Genomic DNA, 21,484 nt, shown 5'->3' with positions numbered 1-21,484 from the left:
TGTCAGAATAGCAGTCCAGAGGTTATTCCTTGGCAGAAGCCCAGGACAGGACCCACCACCCACATGGATTTCTGGAGTCCAGAGGGCCCGCCAACACAATCAAGGAATACACAGTGGTAAAGAATGATCTGCACTCTCAGCCCAAGCAATCCTCATGGCAGTGAGCACAGACCTGTGAACCTGCTCCCAGCCTCTTCCCTCCCCACTGCCTTCCAGGGGCCCCTCCCAAGTAAGAGAGAGGAAGCAAAGGCAAGAGGATGGCCAGAGGCTTTGGCAGGGTGACATTTATTTGCCAGGTTCAGTAGGCACACAGTTAGCCTACCGACCTTCATACACCAGAGCAGACCCACAGGCATGCAGGGAGAAGGGCAGGACTGCCACTGGAGTGCCGAGCAAAGGCCGGGACCAGTGTGGCTGCCTGCCCAAGCTGTGGTGGGGTCTGACAAAGGGCACCTGCCAGGAGCCTCCAAAAGGAAACTGGGGAGCCTTATTCCACTTCCTCATTCCAGAAAAAGCAACTCAGCATAGTTCAGAGGCACCTGGGCCTCTCTCTAAGCCCTGACAGAAGGGGAAATGGGTCACAGACAGAGGGGGGTTCCTCTCTATTTTGTTTTTGAATTAGGAGAGCAGAGATATGCCCTTGTGAAGGGTGAACCTCCCCCAAATCAAACTATGGGACACTGCCATGTGGCAGACCCCCTGGGATGGAGAGGACTGTAGCCTGAACCTGAGGGATACCTTCAGAGAAGAGTCAAGGATATCAGCCCTCCCTCTTTGACTTGGGGTAAGGATCCAGGTAGGCTGGTACGCTAGGTATTCGGCCTGCATGCTGCCTTCCCAGTTTTCATTGCCACATCCCAACTGTTCCTCCTTCCCCTTACAGGCTCATGAAGCTCAGGGCACAGGGCAACCCACTGCAGAGCCCAGGATGGCAGGAAATAGCACAAGGGTATTAGTAGGAACTTTTCAGGAACAAAGGTGGAAGTTTCTACCCTCCCTACTCCTTCTCATTCACTTCTGAGGACCCCCAAAACTACCAAGCAGTGCCCCCAACCATACGACCAGTCTTGTCTTAAAGCATACTGCCCTAGATTTTTACATTCTCTATGCCAGCCTGTGTCCATTCTAGAGCAGCCCACAAACCACAGGCACATACCTTCATGTGCAGGAGCCTAAGACCGCTGACAGTGCCTCGCTGGAGGACCAGCTCTCAGGGCAAGGCCACCCAAGTTTAGGGCCTGGGAGAGGATGGGGCCTGCAGGGCCTGCCTGGGGAAATTATGAGGCAAGAAGGGAAGGGAAAGGGGAGCAGGGACCTCCTGAGTATCCCTAGAGCAGCATCCCACAAGGAACAGAAACTGGTGAAGCTAGCAAAAGACAGAAAAGCCACAAGGGATCCATGCAGGGGCTGGGGCTGGTCCTGCCTCTGGCCTGCCCACCACTCACGCACATACACACAGGAGATGAGACTGCTCTCCCGTGGCCCCCAGTCATGCCTCACACTGGGAGGCAGGGGCAGGGGGGAGCAAGGGCATCATGCCAGTGACTCTTATGTACAGTGAGAAGCCCCTCATCCACTCTCCCACCCTCCTGCCCGCCCCCTGCCCCACACCAGCCTGCCCACTCAGCTGGTCTCCTCCCTCTGAGACTCCTGGGCATAGCCAGCAGCCTCTTCCCCTTTACTAGAGGGTGGAGCCTGGCCTGTTGCGCCCCCGGGGGCTGTGCTGTCCGGCTGGGCCAAAGCCGGCTCAGGGGTGCCAGCTGCCTTGGTGGCTGGTGTGACACTGCTTTGGGTGGTGGGCATGGTGCTCTCTTCTGTGGCTGGTGTGGCTCTCCCATCAGTGGCTGGAGTAACACTCCTATCGGTGGCCGGGGTGATGCTCCCATCAGTGGCTGGGGTGATGCTCCCATCAGTGGCTGGGGTGGTACTTCCATCGGTGGCTGGGGTGACACTGCCATCGGTGGCTGGGGTGGCACTACGGTCTGCAGGGGCTACATTATCGCTCTTTGCGGCAAGAGCAGCATCACCTGCCATAGCTGAGGTGGCACCACCCCCAAGGGCTGGGGCAGCTCCACTTGCAGCTGGGGCCCCACCTGCAGCCCCAGCAGTTGCAGTGTCTGTGGCTGGGGCAGACTGGGCTGTAGCTGTGCTGGACTGCTCTGGTGCCCGGAGCCGTTTCATGAGGGTGGTCACTCGGACAGCCTTCTGAAAGGAGGGTAGTGGAGAGGCCCAGAGTGAGGCTTATAGAAGCCGGATCCATTCCTTGGCAAGAGCCAAAGCCAGACCATTCCATGGCACCCCTAGCTGCCTCTGACCACCCCAGGGGACTAGACCAGGGACCCAACTGTTCAGCACACTCGTTGACAGTAGTGACAGTGGAAGAAATGCCTATGTGTGGCTACAGGGGTGTGATATAGCAGGAAACTGTGTGTGCCAGAAGGAACACTTGGGATCAGTCCAGGAAAGGGAGTCATCCAAGCCTTACCTTCCACTTAGCCCTGGCAAAGTTCTTTTCAATCTGAGCACAGACACCATCCTTGATGTTCTTATCAGAAGCAGCATTGCCAGAAATCCTAGAAAGGGTGCAAGTGCTTCTGGATCTGAGGGGGTACAGGCCTTCATGGAGACTGCCCAGCCCTATTCTTTTAAGATCCAGAGATTATGAGGCAGGCCCTCTGGCCTGAGCTCTGGGCACCCCCAACCCCCACACAAAGTATCAAGGATGGAGGCTACTAGATTTGAGGAGGACAAAGGTCTAGAGAAACCTAGCCTCTCCTATCCTCCATGGGCCCTACTCACCACTCATGAGAGATGGCCTCTTCTGCGGTGATACGCTGGTCTTGCTCTACCTCCATCAGCCTTGTTACCAGGTCTTTGGCTGGGGACAAAGCCAGAGAGAGGATAGGCATGGGTACCTCATCTCACTGTCTAGGGGTGATGAATGGGCTGGGATGTGGGAGCAGAGTCCAGCAGAGAAGGCTGAAAGCAGATCCCCCACACCAACCCTTCCCTCCACCCACATGCTGGGCACCTCCTCACCCGCCTGTGAAATGTCATCCCAATACGGAGAGTCAAATTCATAGTCGCCAGCCAGGATCTTGCGGAAGAGGTTCTTGTCATGGTTCTCATAGTCGTCTTCCTCCACCTCCTCATAGAAAGGTGGGTTCCCTGAAAGCCTGCATGGGGGCCAAAGGTCAGGGTCACCCTGGAAGGCCATGGATTAAAAAAAACCCAGCCTGGCTGCAAACCTGCTTGCCTGCCCAATCACTCACAGGATGTACATGATGACTCCAATGGCCCAGCAGTCCACAGGGCGTCCATACCGCTGCCGTCCTACCACCTCTGGGGCTGCAAACACAGTGTCCATCTAATGGTCAGTATCAGGCCTGGCCAGTCCTGGTACCACTCACACCCATTCCCAGGCTAGAGAATTCCTTCCCCCCCTACCGAGAGCCACTGCTTGAAGACTATCTCCCACCCTGCCCCTGTTCCTGCCCCACCCCCTGCTTGCCCAGGTACTCGGGAGTCCCACAGGGCTCCTTGATGAGGCCATTCTCTAGCTTAGCCAAGTGGAAGTCACTGATGACAATCTTTGAGTTCTTCAGCCGATTGTAGTAAACCAGGTTCTCCAACTGCTCCGGGCAGGCATGACATGTGGGTGAGCAGAGAAAGACTCCATGAGGACCCCAGAGGCTAGAACTCAGACCCCAAGGTGCAGCCCACGTCAGCCCTAGGCTGGCTGCCAACAGACCTGGTTCCTGGCCTCACCTTGAGGTTCCTGTGCACGATCTTGAGTGAATGCAAGTAGGCCACAGCCTCCAGGACCTGCCGCACGACGTTGCTCGTGTCTCGCTCCGAGTAGTAGCCCTGGTCCAGGATCCAGTCAAACACCTCCCTCCCCGTGGCCCTGAGGGACACCAGCCCCTGAGCCCGGCGTGGGCAGGATCGGGGGTGGGGCAGGAGGACTTGGGCAGGCTGCCTACACCAGGAAGCTGGCTGGGCAAGACACAGGGACCCAGGACCCTGTGGGTCCAGAAAGGGAGCTTTCCCTGGTAGCAGAAGGCAGAGGAAGTAAAGGCCCTGGGGACTGAGGAATCCTGAGACCCCAGGCCCACACTCACAGCTCCAGGAAGATGAAATACTCCTTGCGGGTCACAAAAACATCCACCAGTTGCAGGATGTTGGGATGCTTCACCCTGGCAACAGAGAGAGGGACCAATAGTCAGGGCTGGGTAAACCCCTAAGAGAGGCTCTGGTTGCCACTGTGGGCCACAGCAAACTAACTGCCCAGAGGCTGGTACTGCTTGAGGCCACCTGCCCTTGAAACCCTTCTCTGCTACCTTTTATGCCACCCTACCCCTAGGCCTCACACTCACATCTTGAGGATGCCTATCTCGTTCTTGGCTGCCTTCCGCACCTTGCGGCCGTCCCGCTTCTGGAATTTCTTGCAGGTGTGCAGCTTGCCCGTCGTCTTGTCCTTGGCCCGGAAGATCTCACAGAACTCCTCACTGCAGCCGGCAAGCACCCCACTCAGCCCTGGCCTCAGTGTGAGCAGCCCTCTGCTCCCCTTTCACCAGCCCTTGCCCACCCACCCTCCACCACCAGACCCAGCACTCACGTCTTGATGACCTGTCCCAAATCATATCTGTCAGTCACCTCCGACGGCTGGTTATAGTTCTTCTTATCGCCCAGAGTCACACACCCAAACGGCATTGCCAGGCTCTGAGCTGCAGGCAGGATGGAGTCTAGCTCAGCTGTACCACAACATGGAGGCTTCTCCCCACAATCCAGAGGATGCCTCTGGGAGACCCCAGCCTGGCTCAAGCCAAGCAAGGGGCAGAGACTGTACTAGAAGGGGCTAAAAGGTGGTCAGGTTCCTAATCCTGCTTTGCTGGCCATTGCTACTGCCACTCAGCTTGGCTGCCTGAACTATAACAACCCCCACTTATGAAAAATATTAAACTGACATACCAGGGAATCATTTTGTACAGCATACATTAAAAAAAATTTTACCAAATGATTTCTTTACATTTCAGCTATTACACAGATGAAGGGGGCTATAACCACCCACCCAGCAGAGAGCCATCTCTAAAAGTCTGAAGATACCAAGTGTTGGCAAAGATGTGGAGAACACAAGCCCTGCTGGTGGAGGCTATGTCTCTCCTTTGGAAAACAGTTTGGTAAAACTGTTAAAGTTGAACATGCCCTATGAACCAGCATTTGCACTGCTAAATATAAGCCCTACAGAAATGTATACATTTAGGCAGCAGGCCACTCATACAAGAATGCTTATAGTGGTAACATTCGTAACTGCCCAAAACTAGAAACAGCCCACATAACCACCAGCAGCAGAATGTATTATGGTACAGTCACACAATGGAATATTACACAGCAATGGAAGTGAAGGAGCTGCAGCTATACCTAATAACATGGTAAATCTCACCAACATAGTGTTGAGTGAAAAAGACAAAAGAATACACAGACCATAATCCTATTGATATAGAATTCAAAACATGCAGAACTAACCTGTACTATATATGGATACAAATGTTCTGGTAAAACTATTAAAAAAAAAAAAAGCTAGGAAATAAATACCACAAGTCCTTCTAAGAGAAAGAGAGTAGTTGTGATTGAGTGAGGACACTTGGGGATATTCTGGAGGGCTGATTTCTGAACCTGGGTTGTGGTTTCACAGTTGTTTGTTCTATAATAATTTGTGAAAATGCACATAAAAGTTTGGGGCACTTTTTTAGATTTTTTGTTATATTTCATAATGTTAAAATGTTAATAAAAATCATGGCCATAATGGGGCACCTGGGGAGCTCAGTTGCTTAAGCATCCAACTCTTGATTTTGGTTCAGGTCATGATCTCCAGGTCATGGGATCAAGCCCCCACATTGGGCTCCATGGTCAGCTCAGAGTCTACTCGGGATACTTGCTCCCTCTCCCTTTGCCCCTCCCCCTTCTCACACTCTTTCTCTAAATAAATAAATAAATAAATAAATAAATAAATAAATAAAATCTTTAAAAAAGTATAGCCATCCATATTAAAGAATACTTGGGGGATCCCTGGGTGGCGCAGTGGTTTGGCGCCTGCCTTTGGCCCAGGGCGTGATCCTGGAGACCTGGGATCGAATCCCACATCGGGCTCCCAGTGATGGAGCCTGCTTCTCCCTCTGCCTGTGTCTCTGCCTCTCTCTCTCTCTCTCTGTGACTATCATAAATAAATAAAAATTTTTAAAAAATGAAAAAAAAAAGAATACTTGGTAGTTATGATGAAGAATATAGTAGCAAAATGTGCTACAGTTGGACAGTTTCTAAGATGTTAAGTGGAGAAGCAAGGGACAGAATGATGGGTCAAGGGTGCTCAGGTAAATTTTTTTTTAATTTTATTTTTATTTATTCATGAGAGACAGAGAGAGAGAGAGAGAGGCAGAGGAAGAAACAGGTTCCATGCAGGGACCCAACATGGAACTCGATCCCGGGTTGCCAGGATCACACCCTGGGCCAAAGGCAGGTGCTAAACCACTGAGCCACCCAGGGATCCCCTCAGGTAAATTTTGTAAAGTTTATATACCAGTGTACATTCACAAACTCAATTCTGGAGAGACACCTAAGAAAATCAGAGGGCCCTCTGTGGCAAAGAATTAGGTGTTAGAGGGGCAGTTTATATCTTTTATTACTTTTCTGTTAGAATTTTTATTATAATTAACTTTATTGATTTAATACACGTATTGAGGCACAGTGCTTGGAGAGTTTCCACAGAGAGAGAACTCCCATTTGGGTGGAAGTGAGGAAAGGCTTTGAGGAAGAAACGGCATCAGCGCTGGGCCTTAGAGGGGAAGGATCTGGCAGGAGGCATACAGGGGTAATGGTCTGGAAAAGCTAGACAAGCCTGCCAGTCCCACAGTGCCAGGGCCCACAGGAGATCTAGGCAGTCAGGTCCAGGGCATAGGGCCCTGGCCAGGGGTGAGCATTCCAGGCACAAAAGCGACCACACACAGCTGACTACAATGGGCTCCAAGCACTCTGGCCCCTGGCGCATGGTACTGGAGGGTCTATGATCCTGCAGACCCAATCCTCACCTGCAGTGCTGGAGAACTGGCTCCCGCACCCAAAGGAAAAGGAAGTCACAGCTCTTGCTAATGGTCAACTTTGGGAGGGGAGTTGGTGACAGTGTCTGGACCTCGGTAATGCCTGGTCAATGCGATCTGGGACCATGGCAAGCTCTGCACTAAGGCTATATTCACACAGCTCTGCCTCTGCTGATGGTGCATATTCTCTCTCCTCACGGATGAGCAACCACTGTGCCCAGGACCTGGCTTATGGCCTTGACCACCTAGATGCTCCCCGGCCTGGAGTCACTCCTAGCTACAGGGTAGTGGAGAAGGGAGGAAGCCACCCCCAGAGGAAGCAGCTCGGGTCCCAGGGATTCTGCCAGCCAGGGTCAAAGGCTAGGACCCATATGAGCCCTGTGGCCAGCCCTGGCTTTTGCTTTCTTCCTCCCAGGCAGAGGCCACCCACCTCCCACGGGTCATAGTCCCCAAAGTCTTCTCTCATCTTTGCCCTCAGCATTAGGAAAAAAATTCCATCCTTCCCTCATCCCTGTGGTTTGGGCTCAGGGAATGCAAATGCATTTCGTCGGCGTGATTTAAGCCAGGGCTTAAGCCATCTTGTGAGGCACTGCAGATGCAAACAAGAGAAGCTTTGAAGATCAGCCCCGACTGCGTGTCTTTGCCACCGTGGTCACAGCCCTGCTCCTGCGTCTGCCGGAGAGGAGCATGTGGCTGGAATCCCACACTCAGAGCTGAGAGCAGAGGCACAGCCACCCACCACTGCCGGCCACCCATCTCTATGCCCTAACAATCTGGGGGAGGGGGCCTGTATCAGTCCCTTGATGGCTAACGCACTGCAATTCCCTTTCCAGGCTGGAACCCAAGGACCACGTACTGGGCAGAGGGGTGGTACCCTAGCCTGCAGGCCCCCCGGGAAACTGGGAGGGACCTAAGTCCTAGCTCTGTTGCTTTGCTTACACCATTCCCTGTGGCAGGAATGCCCTTCCCCCAAAGCCTCCCATCAGTATCCTATTTGTCACAGCAGAGTTATTTATAACGTAAAAAAAATCAGCAACTATCTAAAATCCAACAACAGGTGACTCGCCAGCTCAACTGTGTCCATTCAATGGCAGGAAGCGTGGACACTGGCAAGGACACTGCCCACCTTGGCCCCCCTGTGAAGCAGCCTCTACATGAGCTAGGTGTCCAGACCAGGGCTTAATCTTTTTCTTCTTTCATTGTGATTTCTGACCTTATAAGGTTGTTCATGCAACAAATGGCCTAAAATGATCCTGACGCTCCAGACTCAAAACGGCCCTTCTCTGAGAGACACCTTCCACAATCTCCACCTCCCCCCACCCCACACTCCACCAGCTCCTTGCTCTGCCATGTGGTGTGGGAGGTTTTGTATATGCCCATCCCTGATCTTGCCCCAGCTTTCAGCCATGCATATGCACTTGTGCCTACAAGAGCCCAAGGTTGGTCTCACAGTCGGTCTCCACCACAGGAATCCAGGCCTCTGCTCACAGTCACATCAGCCTCGATCCATGTCCTAAAACCTCATGGCTGGGGCAGAGGCAGATATGCCTCTCTACCATGGGTGCCATGATGGCAGCCAGTACTGTTTCTCCTTACCAGTCTAATGCACTCATTTGTCTCCACCCCCAATCTAGCGCCAGGGCGAAGAAAGGAGAAAAGGGGTCCCCTCCACCCCCACCCACTCCACCACCTGCTACCCATTGCTGCTGCCTCAGAGGCTGCCGGTGTGCGCACCAAACCCCTGGCACCTGCTGGCAACAAAGGGGACACTGGCCCTGAGCCTGGGAGGAACAGTCAAGGGACAGCTTCAAGAACAGTAGAAGGCCAGGCAGAAAGGGGTTTGCTTTCTCACCTTCATGGCCCAGACAGCTCAGACCCAATACCCAACAGCAAAGAGTTTTCCCACTGACGCGGGACCTGGGCTCTGCCTTGGGTCCACACTGGGACATAGGAGGGCACAGAAGCCCCATAGTGGCCATTTCCCTAGAGATGTGGCTCCTTCCATTTTCTGCAGAGAAACAGGGTGCATGGAGGCTGTCCAAAGAGAGCTTGGGGGAAGTGCGGAGCCTGGCACCGGCACTACCACTGTCCTCCAACTGGCTCTAAGGGTGCCTAAGGGCCAAGCACTCTCTAGTCAATGCTTGCTCCTTAGGTCTGACCTCTGGGCTTGGGCAATCGAGCCTCAGACAGCCCTGAGGGAGCCTCTGCCTGTTGGTGCCCTGGTAATAAAGAGTCCTCTAGGGGCCCTTACTGCAGCCTTAAACAAGTCTGGGTCCAGAGGTCCTGTGGTCCTACATTGGAGTCCTGTCCCCCTCTTCCACTGGGGTCAGCCTGGCTCAGGCCCCACATTTCATAGCCATAAACAAGTTTCCTGCTGTCTTAGTCCTCTCCCATGTGGAATTCCAGAACTTGTAATAAATCTTGGGAGGTCAGGAAGGGCCCAAGAGGGCTCTAGCTACCTCCCGACAACTGTGGGCAACACCTCCCAATTTAGTGGCAGCTGTGAACACCAGCCTTCAGGTACTACCTCCCCTCCCCTGCTCTTCTCTCTTGGGGACTGGGGCTGGGTTTCCTGGTGCATAGTACATGCCTGGGCCCAAGCTTTGCTGGCCTGTAGCTTGAGGTCTCACCCAAAAGACCCAGAGAAATGGAGACTTCACTCTTAGGGTCTGGTATCAGGAGACAGAACCAAGCTCTAGTCTACTGTCCAACTGCCTCAGGGACATGGGCAAGGGGTTGCCCTGGCTGGACCTCCGACTCCAGCCAAATCATGGTCCATAGTTCCTGCTGCCGACTTTCTCCCTTCTAATGATGGAGTAGGGAGAGGAGGGTCCTCTCCAGCCTCAGCAGTGGGCATATAGTCCAGTGCGGCTGCCTCCAGAAAGTTCAGCCTTGAACTTGGCATGGCAGAGGGAAGAGTGAACTGGCCCCTACCAGGCATCTGGGGTCCCAATCTTTGAAACCCCGAAGGAGAATCCACGGAGGGCCCTGCTTCCCTGTGGGTAGAGGAGGGAAATGGAGAAGGCCTCGGAGTAAAAGATTGCTATGGTAATGGAAGTTTTGAAACAAAGGGAAGGGAAAGGGGAGAAGTGCGGGCCAAACCCCTTCTCTAAGAATTCCCTGAGACTTTGGTCCGACTCTTTTCCTGTAGGTTCTGTGACCTGGCCCCCTCAAGGAAGAGGAGGTAGGGGAATTAAGAGACTTTAGAAAGGAAAAGAGAGGCAGGGACAGAGAGGGACGAAGGCAGAAACGGATGGGAGGGGAGCAAAGAGGTGACAATAAAAGGGACATGATCACAATGATACAGGAGAGGAAGGTAGGCAGGGAATTCCAAAGGGGTCTATGGATGCCCAGCAGAGCCCCAAAGCCCCCACAGCCACATGTACTGAACACCTGGGCCAGGAGATGTCCTTGCTTCACGGACCTTCAACACTGAACCCTCCCATAGCCCTCAGATATGTACTGGACTTGATGTGGGAGACACAACCGTGGCCTGAGAGGAAAGGCCAGCTGCCACAATCCCCTCAGAACAATTCTGTGGCCCCACTCTGGATCATCAGGCAGCTTAGGTGAAGCAGGTCCCTCATGTGGAAGGCACAAACATGGTGGGGGAAATAAAGCTTGGAGACCTGGCTGCTTCCCTTTAGCCCCTCCTGTCAGCTGGCCCAGCCCTGCCTAGACTCCCCAGCCACACCCACCCCCATCAGTGGTGCTCCCCAGGCCTTGGGTCCCTAGGGCCCCTCTAGCAGTTCAGCCTAATTCCCTGCTGCAGCCACCTCCCTTTCTAATAGTGGATCGGGGGGGGGGGGGCAGAAACAGCACCCTAAACAACCCAGAAACACGGTAACAACTGCACAACACAAACCCCCTGCCTCGGTTTCCCTAGAAGGAGATCCTGGACTTTGCAGCCATCTCCCAGGGCAAGGACTGTCCACCTGCTAGTGAGTGGTCACCAGGACACCAGCTGGAGAGGAGGGCCAGCTGCAAATAGGAGAAAGGCAGCCTTGGGGACCCAGTGGGGTGGGGGGTTCCGCACCAAATGCTATAAAAGAAAGGCAGAAAGAGACCTCTGCCTGACACGGAGGGGAGTAGAGACACCAATTTCCCAGATGAGAAAACAGGTCCAGCAGGTGGCTAAAACTCGCCTGGGGGGTGGGGTGGGGGGAGGGGGAGAACTAGGTCTCCCTAGGTGGTCCTGGGGGGCTCAAAGTCTGGGCCTTGGAGGGGGGCCACCAACAGCAGGGGCTGGACTGCTGCAGACTAAGCTTTTGGTGAAGGATACAGGGCCCTCCTCCCCAGAAGGAGATCTGGTGGAGCAGGCTGTGTCTAGGGGGTGCGGACAAAAGCAGTTTGGCAGAGCCATGGGGGCTGGGAGAGAAGGGTCTCTATCAGACACTACAGGCTGGGGAAGGCGGAAATTCATTTGTCTATTGTCTACTCCTCCACTTCCCCAGCCAGGGACCCTGCACCCCACCGTGGTGCCACCCTGACCCCCTTCCCCAGCGCTGCTGACTCGCCCCCGCTGGCACAGCAACACACATGCGGGAGGCACACGTGTGAGCACCAAGCCCCGCACCTCCCAGCAGAAGCATGTGCGTCCCTACCCCCACCGCGCAGCGTTGGGTCGGCGCCTTGAACCCCTCGCTGGCCTCCCTTGTTAAGGCAAGGAAGCAGGACCTTGGCTAGGGGGCTGCTGGGCCCCAGGGGCTTGGAGCCTCCTCCCCCACCCCGCGGCAGCCCCGCCCAGCCCCCTTCAGGTTGTCGCCCATAAAGAACTCTCCGTTGTCATGGAAATTAGTGACTGCTTAGCAGGAGGAAGGGGACCCGGGGGCAGTCGGGAGGGGCTGAAGGCGGCTCTGGGAGTCTGGAGGGTCGGTTCAGCCCTGGGCCCCTACCCCCATGGGGCACCACGAATATTCGAGGGTTAAGGTTTTCACAATTAGGAGCGCAGCGAGAAGGGTGGCGGGGGAGGGTAGGGAGGGGGAGATTCGCCTGGACCTGAGGCTCAGAGGCTTCCCCTGGGACCCCCGAGCCGTGCGAGGTGACCGGGAACTTTAAGCCCCCCGGACCTGCGGATCTGGCGTGCTCTGCCCCCGCTGGGACCCCGAGCCCTCGAGGAGCCCCCGCGCACTGAGCGACCCAAACCTTGAGTCGGGGACCCAATCCCCCAAGACCCCCACAACGTGCGTTTGGGGGCGCCCCCCCCGCGCGGCCCGCCCCGCACCTGCAGCGCCGGTCGGTCACACGGAGGAAGCGATCGCGTGTTCGCCGGGGCGCCGAAGGCTCCGGGGGCGGCGGGCAGAATCCGCTCCGGGCACGCGGGGCAGACGCGGCGCCAGCTGCAGCCGCTCCGGCTCGCAAACCTCCAGCATCTCCCGCCGCTCACAGGCACCGGATTCGCACCCCGGGCCGGGGGCGGGCTGGGGGCGGGGCCTCCCTCGGCCGGCTCCGCCCCGGCCCTGGCAGAGCCTGAAGCCAGAATCCCACTCGGAGGGGGGCGGACGACTGGTGGCAGCGACTCAGAGAGCCTTGGTCTGCCCGCCGCCGGCCCTCGGACTGACTGGGCACAGGGGCCAGGGCGGCCTTCTTACGCCCATGATAGGGAGTTGGGAGTAGGAGGTGTGGGGAAAGCCTGAGCCCCGGAGCTACACAGGAATCTCTCGGCAGGTAGTAGTCCCCAGGGGACAGAGCCCTCCGCCTAGCTCCCAAAACCTGACCCAAAGGGCGGAACTACTTCCAAGAACAAAGTGGGCAGTCGCTAGGGCAAGCTGCATTACAGACTGGCATCCCCTAGTTATGAATAGTAAACACATGGGTGAATGTGTGCACGTGGTCAGTGAGGGCTCCCGACCATGGTGGGAGAACCTCCTATCCCCCCGCACCCCCCACCCCAATTCAGCCTTTCTCATCCCCAAGTCCCAGCCAGGGTGACTGGCCCAGTCTGTTCCTCCCTGCATAGCACTGAATTTCCCAGCCTATAAAAGTCACCTATGACATGATGTGGATTCTGCTTTCTTTCCAGCAAAATCACCCTGAAACTCTTCATGAGAAGCATCACCACCAGCATCCTGGGCTGGGATATGGGAATACAGGAGAACTGTTGCACCAAAGGTGCCCCACCACGCCCGTCCTCTGATAGAAGGAAATTGAGAACTGCCAAAAGGAAGTCTTGAAGGTAGACCTCGGCCATTTCTCCTTCCTTTGTCAGGGAGGCACATGGCCCCAGTGCTTGCCCCTCCGCCCTCACAAGAACCATCCTGAGGCCAATGTCTGAAGGCCAGACAGACTTCTTGGTAGCTGGAGCTGGATTCTACCCCACCCCAAACCTCCCAGTGAGCCTTCTGACCCTGTCCTGGATGGGGTCATCTCCAAAACCTTTAATGTTGAGTGAGTCTACCCTGCATGGGTCCCCATGGCTGCTGACAGGAGTGACTGCTCAAGTGAGGAAGCTGGAGCCGAGGCTGGGAAGGCTGACCTGGGAAATGACCACTCAAACAAGGCCCCTCAATATCTACCTCCGGACCTCCGGACGAGGGTGTCAGGGGGCCCTTCACATCCTTCCCTGGCTTTGGGTCACCTCTTGCAGGCCAGGCTGATGCCACCTCTGAGCCCTCTGGGCTCTGGGTGATCACAGTCACATACATACACACACACACACACACACACACACACACACACACATGCGCGCGCCGTAGGAATCTCCTAATCTCCTGGCAGGCAGAGGCTGGGTTTTATCTCAGTATACTCAGTTCATGTCTGCAGAATGAATGAATGGCCTGGCACTTTCCTGTTGTCTGCCCATGGTCCCTGAAGCAACGGTTTTCTGAGTTGTATAGTGCTGCTGAGCCGTAGCTTGCTGACCCTACACATGTGACATACATTATCTGTCTTTCCCAAAGGCCATGGCTGTCTAGGTATGGAGAAGCTGGGCTGAGGAGAGGCTGGAATGGGGCATTTAGAGGCAGGGGAAGAGGTGGTTCGCTAGAGCCCTGCTTGCTGCTGGCAGTGCTCCACGTCTTCTTGGTCGTGTGCACATTCCATGTGCCTGTGGGTGAGTGCACGTGGCAGGGTGTGTGTGTACACGTGTGACTATGTCTGTGCGCGCGCTTCTGCTGAAGGAGATGGCAGGAGCACAGTGTGTGCGGTGGTGCCCAGTGGCACGTGTGTCTGCATTCTGTGTGCACCCAGGCATGCTTGCTCGCACATATACATGGACACTGTTGCCAGTCCCTGGAGCCACTGGTCCCTGGAGCCACTGATCCTCTTCCTGCCTGACACAGGCCTCAGGAAAGTGGAGGCTGAAGCAGGGTGTAAAAGCCAGATGTGGGAAGAGGCTGGGCCATGCTAAGGGCTTGCTGGGGCCGTGATGACCCTATTGGCTATTGCCAGTCTCCCCACCCTGGGCAGCCCTTCACTCTCAGGCATTTGGGGGATATCAGGTCTTGGCCCTTTGTGGAGAGAACAACCTAAAGATGCGGATCCAGGGTTGGGACTGGGGAATGGCTTGTCCCTCAGCCCCCAGACAGGGAGGGAGGCACAGGCAGGGTAGGGCTTCAGTGTCTTGGCTTCTACCTTCAGCTACCCTCTGGGTGGGAAGTAGCAATACCAGCTGGACACCATCCTCTCAGCTCTTCTAGGCCATGGACTGGGCCCATGTTTAACTTTATTCCTACCTCCACTATTCAGAGCTAGACCAGTTCAGGGGCCATGTCTTCTAGCCACACTCCCCTGGCCAGAGGAATAGCAGAAGGTCCTTTAGCATAGGACAGAGTTTGGACAAAGAGCCGGAGCAGTTGGCATTGGCATTGGCATTGGCCAGTAGTCTCTCTGAGGATCTCTTGAGGAAGCTTGTGCCCTAGGCACCCTGTGAGTGGAGACAGTCCAGGTTGGAAGGCTGAGGAGGAGAAGGGAGCCTAAAGTTGACAGTTCCAGCTCCCAACCAGAGCTAGACAGAGAGGCAAGGTAAAGTGTGAGCCTCCCTATCCACAGAGCCTACAAAGCAGGCCGGATCTCATCCGGCTCAGGTGTACCATCCATCCAGGATCCAGGACTTATCTGCTGCCCCCCATGACCCTGACTTCCTGCCCTAGGACACCAAAGGCCAGAACTCTCATATTCTCATATTCTGACTGGCCCACAGAAGCATAGAGCTCTAGCTAAAGTTCAGACTTGGGGCCACTGCATTACCAGGCTAGCTCCCCCAAGAAGCCTAAACTTTGACAAATACCCTCCCATGGGGGTCAAAATGCTGCAGGTCCCCAGCCATCTTTGGAACTGTTAGGGTGTTGTCCATGTTGCTGTCCTTAGTCCCCCGTAGGGGGCCCAAGATGGAGGAGGGCAAGCAGTCTTTTCCTCTGGAGCTAGGGGAGGGGGCTGTCCCCCTTCATGACTCACTCCAGGCTGTGTGGGTTATTACATTATGTTTGAAATTGCCATGGCAACGAGCTGGCAATCAAGGGTAATTGCACTTGTCGCCAGGGCAACGGGGCAAAACCCACAGCAGCCACTGTCTGTGGTTGCCCTTGGGGTGCAGGAAAGGTCAGGTTAGACCAGAGCCAATGCCAGCCAAGGGGTTCTGGGGTCCTCTGGAAAGGATAGGATTGCTAGGACCCATGGAAGTTCCAATGTGCAGGGTGTGCCTTGGGAGTGCCAGGGTCCCCATCCCTGACTCTATGTCTGGACACTCTGTGTCTAAAACATGCCACAGTGATCAAGTAAGCAGAACCAGAACTTTTATGTGCTCACAGATGGTACTTGTAGATAGCCCAAGGGCCTTCCTCCTCGTACTCACGGCGGCTGAGCCACAGGCTCTGGAAGGAGTCCCGGGACGCCATGATGGAGCCTCCAAGCCAAGCAGCAACGGCACGATGGGGAGAGCCCAGCACAGTGGCTTGGGGGCCCAGCTCCTGTCTCAGGCGCTCAGGAAAGCCATTTATCAGGGTGCTGCCACCGTCCAGCACCACGTTGGCCAGCAACTGCTCCTGCTGCTTGGCTTCCAGCCGGCTGATGCTCAAGAGAGCTAGTTGTGGGAGGCCAGGCTGGTTGAGGCCTAGCAGACTGGGCTGGAAGAGGGCCTCAGGGCAGCAGAAACGCTCAGAGCCCAGAGTGATGACTTGCTTGTCTGGAAGCACAAAGTCCACTCGGGCCTGGGTCCGAGTGCGGGCCATCTCAGCTGTCATATTCATGGCCACGTAGCAGCAGCCCTCTTTAATCTGGTTGACCAACCCTGCCTTGGGCAGTGAGTAGCCACCTGACAACAGTAGCTGAGCCAGGTATTCAGTGAGGTCAACACCGGCCACATCCAGCCGGTAGGTGTCAAGTGGGGCCAGATCCCCAGTGAGGATAGGTGCCACGTAGGAGGTCCCATAGCCACTGCCCAGCACCAACCCAGTGGTGCGCCCATAAGCGTAGAGTGCCAGCAGGGCCTGATGTACTGTCTGCATGGCTGGCACATGGAAACGCTCAAAGAGTATTTCCGCCACCTTTTCTCTGTTGGTGCGTGGCGAGATGGGCGAATCGGCCACAAGTACAGCCAGCTCTTCCGGGCGCACGCCCAGCCTGCAGTAAAACAGGTGCTGCCACAGCACCTCCAGTGCATCCCAGTCAGAGACCACTCCCCGATTCAGCACCGGATAGGAGCCCTCTTGGTTCTCAGGCACCGCATACCGGGGCTCGTCCTGGGCTGGGTGCTGTAGCAACTGGACACGTGAAGGCAACACACTGAGGACATGGTCCTCTCTGGCCAGTCCACATTTGGTGAAGCCTGTGCCTGTGTCAATCACCACAGCTGCCATGTCCTGGTAGGGACCAAGCGAGTGGCGGCAGAGCACCGGGGACTGCATTGGCAGAGCATCTGTGGTGGGCACCAGTTCATAGCAGGCCCCACGGAGCAGGCCAAGGTGTGCAACTACTGATGAGTGCATGATGTTCTCGGGTGTCACCTTGAAGCGGGGACCCTGGGGCTCTGTGCCCACCATGGCCACGGGCAAGACTTTGCAGCCAGTGCCAGATGTAGAGAACGTGACCAGGGAAAATTGTTCCTCCTGGGTCCTGGGGGAACTGCCCGGTTGCCAGGATGAGAGCCGATGTGTGCTGGAGCTTTCAGTGGCGCCACCACCGACCTTATCTCTGCTCATGTAGACACAGGTCTCCTCAGGGGCCAGGGGCATCTGAAGTACCCCCACATGGGCTGGCAAGCCCAAGGGCTCACCTTCTTGGCACATGGTGGAGGCCTGGCTGGGCTCCCTGATGATGGGGGGCCCTCCTGAGATGGGTCCTTTGGAAATGGGGGGTTCTTGAGAAAAGGGAGGCTGCCCGGTGAGAGAAAGCTGCCTGGCAAGAGGGGTGCCAGTGAGAGGGGGCTGACCAGGAAGGGGGAGCTGCCTGGTGGAGGGGGACTGCTCAGCCAGGAGCAGCTGTCCAGAAGGATGGGTGGGCCTGGTGAGGGGGCACTGCTCAGCAGAGGGAGGCTGACTGGTCAGAGAGGGCTGTCCAGCAAGAGGATGCTGCTCAGCCAGTAGGGACCGACCACCGAGGGAGGCCTGCCCAGCACCTTCACCCCGAAGGCTGTCAGGGTGAGCAGTAAGGACCTCTTTCTGGTCGTGGTTGCCTCTATCCTCCTGAAGCAGAGATCTGGGCACCTCCTGCTTTTGGGCTTCCGGAGCAAGCTCTGGGGTCTGCTCTGAGTTCATCCAATGAAGTTTCTTGGGCTGGATCATGGAGGTGTGCTGCATCCTGAAGGCATCCAGCATCCAGACAGTATGACTAGGTTCACTTTTTACACCATCTGGTTTGGAGCAGCCAGGATCACGAACATGGCTCAATAGCCTCTCACCAAGCTGGAGGGGCATTCCTAGTGGAACGGGCCCAGTGAACACTCTGATGGGTGTCTCAGAACTAGGGGTGTCCTGTGACTCCAAGTTGAGCCTGCCCTCCTTGGGAACCAAGGCCACCTCTCGGTAGCTTCCAGTTGAAAGGCTGGAGGGTGCAGGGCTGGAGAGCATGTGCGAAGTGGACCAGAAGCTGGAGCGATTGTTGTCAGGGGAAAGGATGGGCATGGCTAATGGTGCAGTGGACAACACATTTTCGGGGACATAGATGGATGAGTGGCTGGGCATGACACCAACCAGCACTGCCCGTGAACCTGTGGGGTCATGGCACAGTAGCCCGATCCTGGTTTTGCCTGTGGCCATATCGAATACCAGCACATGATCTTCAGTGGCATCCTGGAGCTGGCAGGTAGGAGCACTGGAAGGGGAAATCTGTGCAGCTTCCCTGGGAGACTGGACTGGCGACTGCTTGTGGCAGGATACTTGGTAGGCAGATGGTGGCACACTGGAGCAGGTATTGTTGCAAACATTGAGAGGCTGCTGGTCTGTCTGAGAGCTACAGTTCTCCTGGCTATTCCTCTGGGACTTGGGCGTACCTGGGGGGCCTGAGCCTGGTGTTGGGCTGCCTGGCCTAGAGGTACAGACCAGGGGCTTCTCCTCTGGGTTCTCAGGTGGGGTGGGTAACACCTGCATTCCAGCAACCTCGAGCTCCTGGACATGGTCAGAGGACTCCTCTGGAGTGGGCGTTGGGGTGGGAGGCTCCTTCTGGAAACAAAAATCCACTTTGTCCTGGCAGGATGGGACCACTTCGGAAGACTCCAAGAGGACTGACCATTGGTTGCCACACTTCCTGAGCAGGAGCTCTTGGGACAGGCCATGGGTTGTGGCAGTGGTGTCTGTCAAGTGATCAGAGTTGCAGGTATTAGGTTCAGCTGCTGCCGGCATTGGGGTAGTATCCCCAGCTGGAGTATTTGCCTGAGTTGGAGTTGGAGGAGCCTGGGCGGGAGGACACGGGCCCTTGCCCTGGCCCTGACCTTGGGCTGGAGTCAGAAGAGGACCTTGCGTTGCAGCCGAGCCATCCTCCCCTGAAAGGAAATAAGGTAGCCACCGGCTCTTCCTGCTGCCCAAGGGGGCTATCTTGTCAGGGTGGCAGGGGCCTTTGCCCCAGCCTACCAGGACTTTAGCTGGAGCCTTGCCCTCACCTGCAACGTGCACCCGAAGCCGGGAGCGGCAAAATCCATGCTGGAGCGAGTCACTGGTGCTGTCACTGCGTGTGTCCACGGGTAAGGTCAGAGTCCTGTTCTCCACGATGAGATGTGTTTGGGTTCCCACGATGGAGCTTGGAAATGGGCTAGTAGAGGGGAGTTTTGGGGCATCTTGGGAGGCCCGCTCACGGCCACACTGGGAGCCAACCTCAGCAGGATCCTGGTGTAGCTGGTGAATGGGCTCAGGGGCATGGGCCTGGGAGGCAGGGTCACAGGTCCTATCAATGATGGCCTCAGTGGATAATGACAACCCCTGCCTGAAGTATACAGATCCCGAGTTTATCCATGGTCCTTGGGACCCTCTGTGGCCACCCCCCAGCTGCTGGCTGCTGGCTGAGGGGTGGCCCTGGGGGCCCGATGGATCAGGGCCCCCCACCTTCTTGGTGACTTCCATAGCCCTGCTCCATGCCCTAGGTGCCCTGCCCCCACTTCATTGCCATGGCAACCTCACACATCACAGCCCCCAGTGACCTGGGTGGGGGTGGTGGTGACAGAGTATGGGAAACCAGGGGCCCCACCCCCCTGAGGAATGGGGCCTGCCCAGAGAACCTTGGGAGACAGAAAGGCCTGGGAATCCTGGTGAAGTCGGCTTCCTCTACCCTTACGGGCCAGGTGACTGACTACTCTCTCCCCAGGCCAGCTAGCCAGACGAGGGTGGTGCCCCTTGTGGCAGGGGCTGGGCAGGGCAGTGGAAGGCCAAGGGCAAGGGAGAAAAATAGACTGGGGAAACCTGGATTTCTGGTCTACGTCAGATGCCAGACTTGATTCCTTCTCCTCTCTTCTCATGTAGCAACTTGAGACTTTAGCCCCAACCCAGGGATGAGTTCCAACTATGTGACACAAGGCCCTTTGGGGGGATCAAAGCCCCTTTACCACTCGGTCCTGGGAGACAGAAGAGGGTGAGGGGCCTGGCTCAGGCCCGTGTTCCTCTCCCCCACGTTCCCTGGCTCCCACTCCAGGGACAGCAGCTCCTTGGCAGTCTTTCTGCTCCAGATGGTTCTCCTCTGCCTGTGCCTCATAGAGCCCCCTCCCCAGAGCCACATGTCCTTCAAGCCTAGAACCAGTATCCCACAGAGGTGGCTATGGGGGCGACAAGGGTGGGGGTGGGGCCTTTGCTCAGAATCCTCAAGTCAGAATGTTCTCGCTCCTGTCACATTGTGTCGACTTCACCTTGGCTGGTTGAGGAGGGTGGGGGTGGTGCAGAGCACTTGGCATAGGGCTAGGTCACAGTGGACATAGGGCCAGCCAAGTGGCAATTACAGATGGGACACAGGAGGGACACAGTGAGCACAGGGCTGGCTACAGAGTACGGATATGGTTGGTGCGGGACTGGGCACACAGTGGGCACAGCTGTGTACACAGTGAGGACAAGCTGGACACGGGACTGGACATAGGGTAGGCAAGCTTCTAGCTATAGAAGACAGGCCTAGGCAGCAGTTTGGGGAAGCACCCATTACCACAGGCCTAGTCTGGAGGTTCTGACCTGGGGCCGAGCCAGCCCTCCTCCTGCCTGCCAGCTGTGAGTTCTGAGCCTCTTCTGTCCAGTCCCCAGGGCTGTGTCCTTTCAGGCCTCAGTCTTTCTGCCCAGGAAACAGGTTTGTGGGGAATGCAGCAGTCGGCCTGTCCTCGGAAGCAGTGTTTTCACAAATGTTAAAAATAGAGCTTACAGTTGGCCGTGGGGTGTGAAACGATGTGACCAGGGACCAGGCTGGCTAGTGCTGCTGCTTCTGCACCTTCCTGCCTTGGCCCTGGGCGAAGCCTGACTCAGCGCCGCTCAGGCCCCCTGGGCTTCCTCTCCTTTCCTCAGATGCTGCCTTCAGCAAAGAACACCCGGATGCTACTCCTCACCACACACTATGGCCTAGGAAGGTGGCAGAGCTGGAGGGCCTGTGGCCTGCCTATGCGCACATGCATACACACATACTCGCTCAACACTGTCAACTTCATTAATCTCTGGCCTCAAGCAAACTGATTTCTTCCTCCACGATGGAGATGCTCATAGTAACCTCCAGAGCTGGTGGGGAGGTTTGAGCCAGGTTACACCTGGGAGGATTAAGAAGGCAGGGAGGGAGACCCTGAGACCCCCTGCCTGTCTGACCACCTCCGCCCTCCACCTCCTGCAGAAGTGGGGCATAATCCTCTTTTCCAGGGCTGGGAGCTTTGTGAAAACTGACTGAGAGATCCTCCTAAAGTGTCCTTGAGGAAGGATGCAGAGCCAGTGGAAGGGTGTGGCCCATGAAGGAAGGCCCCCAAAAAGCAGTCCTGAGAGAGGAGAAAGTTTTTACCCCCTGGGAAG

The 21,484-nt window shown here is 56.1% G+C and overlaps 2 protein-coding genes across 4 annotated transcripts; both read right to left on the bottom strand.

Moving 5' to 3' along the window:
• Nucleotides 1-269: 269 nt before the first annotated feature.
• CAMKV (CaM kinase like vesicle associated) lies at nucleotides 270-12,506 on the bottom strand. Of its 3 annotated transcripts, none has more exons than XM_077858836.1 (12): nucleotides 12,319-12,506; nucleotides 4,619-4,727; nucleotides 4,377-4,508; nucleotides 4,122-4,196; nucleotides 3,769-3,907; nucleotides 3,512-3,632; nucleotides 3,273-3,348; nucleotides 3,040-3,176; nucleotides 2,800-2,878; nucleotides 2,486-2,573; nucleotides 2,094-2,205; nucleotides 270-1,982 (listed from the first exon to the last, which is right to left on the bottom strand). In XM_077858836.1, exons 2-12 carry the CDS (start codon nucleotides 4,711-4,713, stop codon nucleotides 1,624-1,626), a joined length of 1,413 nt encoding a protein of 470 aa, XP_077714962.1. In that variant the 5' UTR covers nucleotides 4,714-4,727; nucleotides 12,319-12,506; the 3' UTR covers nucleotides 270-1,623. The 3 variants fall into 3 exon arrangements, with proteins under 3 accessions (XP_077714962.1, XP_077714961.1, XP_077714960.1); XM_077858835.1 differs by having other exon boundaries at nucleotides 270-1,991; nucleotides 12,319-12,505; XM_077858834.1 differs by having other exon boundaries at nucleotides 270-2,205; nucleotides 12,319-12,505.
• A 3,329-nt stretch (nucleotides 12,507-15,835) lies between these two features.
• On the bottom strand, nucleotides 15,836-20,332 carry LOC144290044 (uncharacterized). The gene has a single exon (XM_077858833.1). It carries the CDS (start codon nucleotides 19,580-19,582, stop codon nucleotides 15,836-15,838), a length of 3,747 nt encoding a protein of 1,248 aa, XP_077714959.1. The 5' UTR covers nucleotides 19,583-20,332.
• Between the last annotated feature and the right edge of the window lie 1,152 nt (nucleotides 20,333-21,484).

The sequence above is a fragment of the Canis aureus genome, chromosome 19 (assembly GCF_053574225.1).
Source record: "Canis aureus isolate CA01 chromosome 19, VMU_Caureus_v.1.0, whole genome shotgun sequence".
NCBI classification, from domain to species: domain Eukaryota; kingdom Metazoa; phylum Chordata; class Mammalia; order Carnivora; family Canidae; genus Canis; species Canis aureus.
The sequence above is the reverse complement of the archived record's forward strand: the minus strand, read 5'-3'. Positions and strand labels throughout refer to the sequence as shown.

What these genes read in the sequence shown, in the direction of transcription:
- CAMKV (XM_077858834.1), bottom strand. Translation starts at nt 4,713, where the DNA reads ATGCCGTTTGGGTGTGTGACTCTGGGCGATAAGAAGAACTATAACCAG. An exon ending in TTGGGACAGGTCATCAAGAC is followed by an intron (nt 4,509 to 4,618) that starts GTGAGTGCTGGG and finishes TGCCGGCTGCAG; the next exon opens with TGAGGAGTTCTGTGAGATCT. An exon ending in GAGGCCATCTCTCATGAGTG is followed by an intron (nt 2,574 to 2,799) that starts GTGAGTAGGGCC and finishes CACCCTTTCTAG; the next exon opens with GATTTCTGGCAATGCTGCTT.
- LOC144290044 (XM_077858833.1), bottom strand. Translation starts at nt 19,582, where the DNA reads ATGGAAGTCACCAAGAAGGTGGGGGGCCCTGATCCATCGGGCCCCCAG.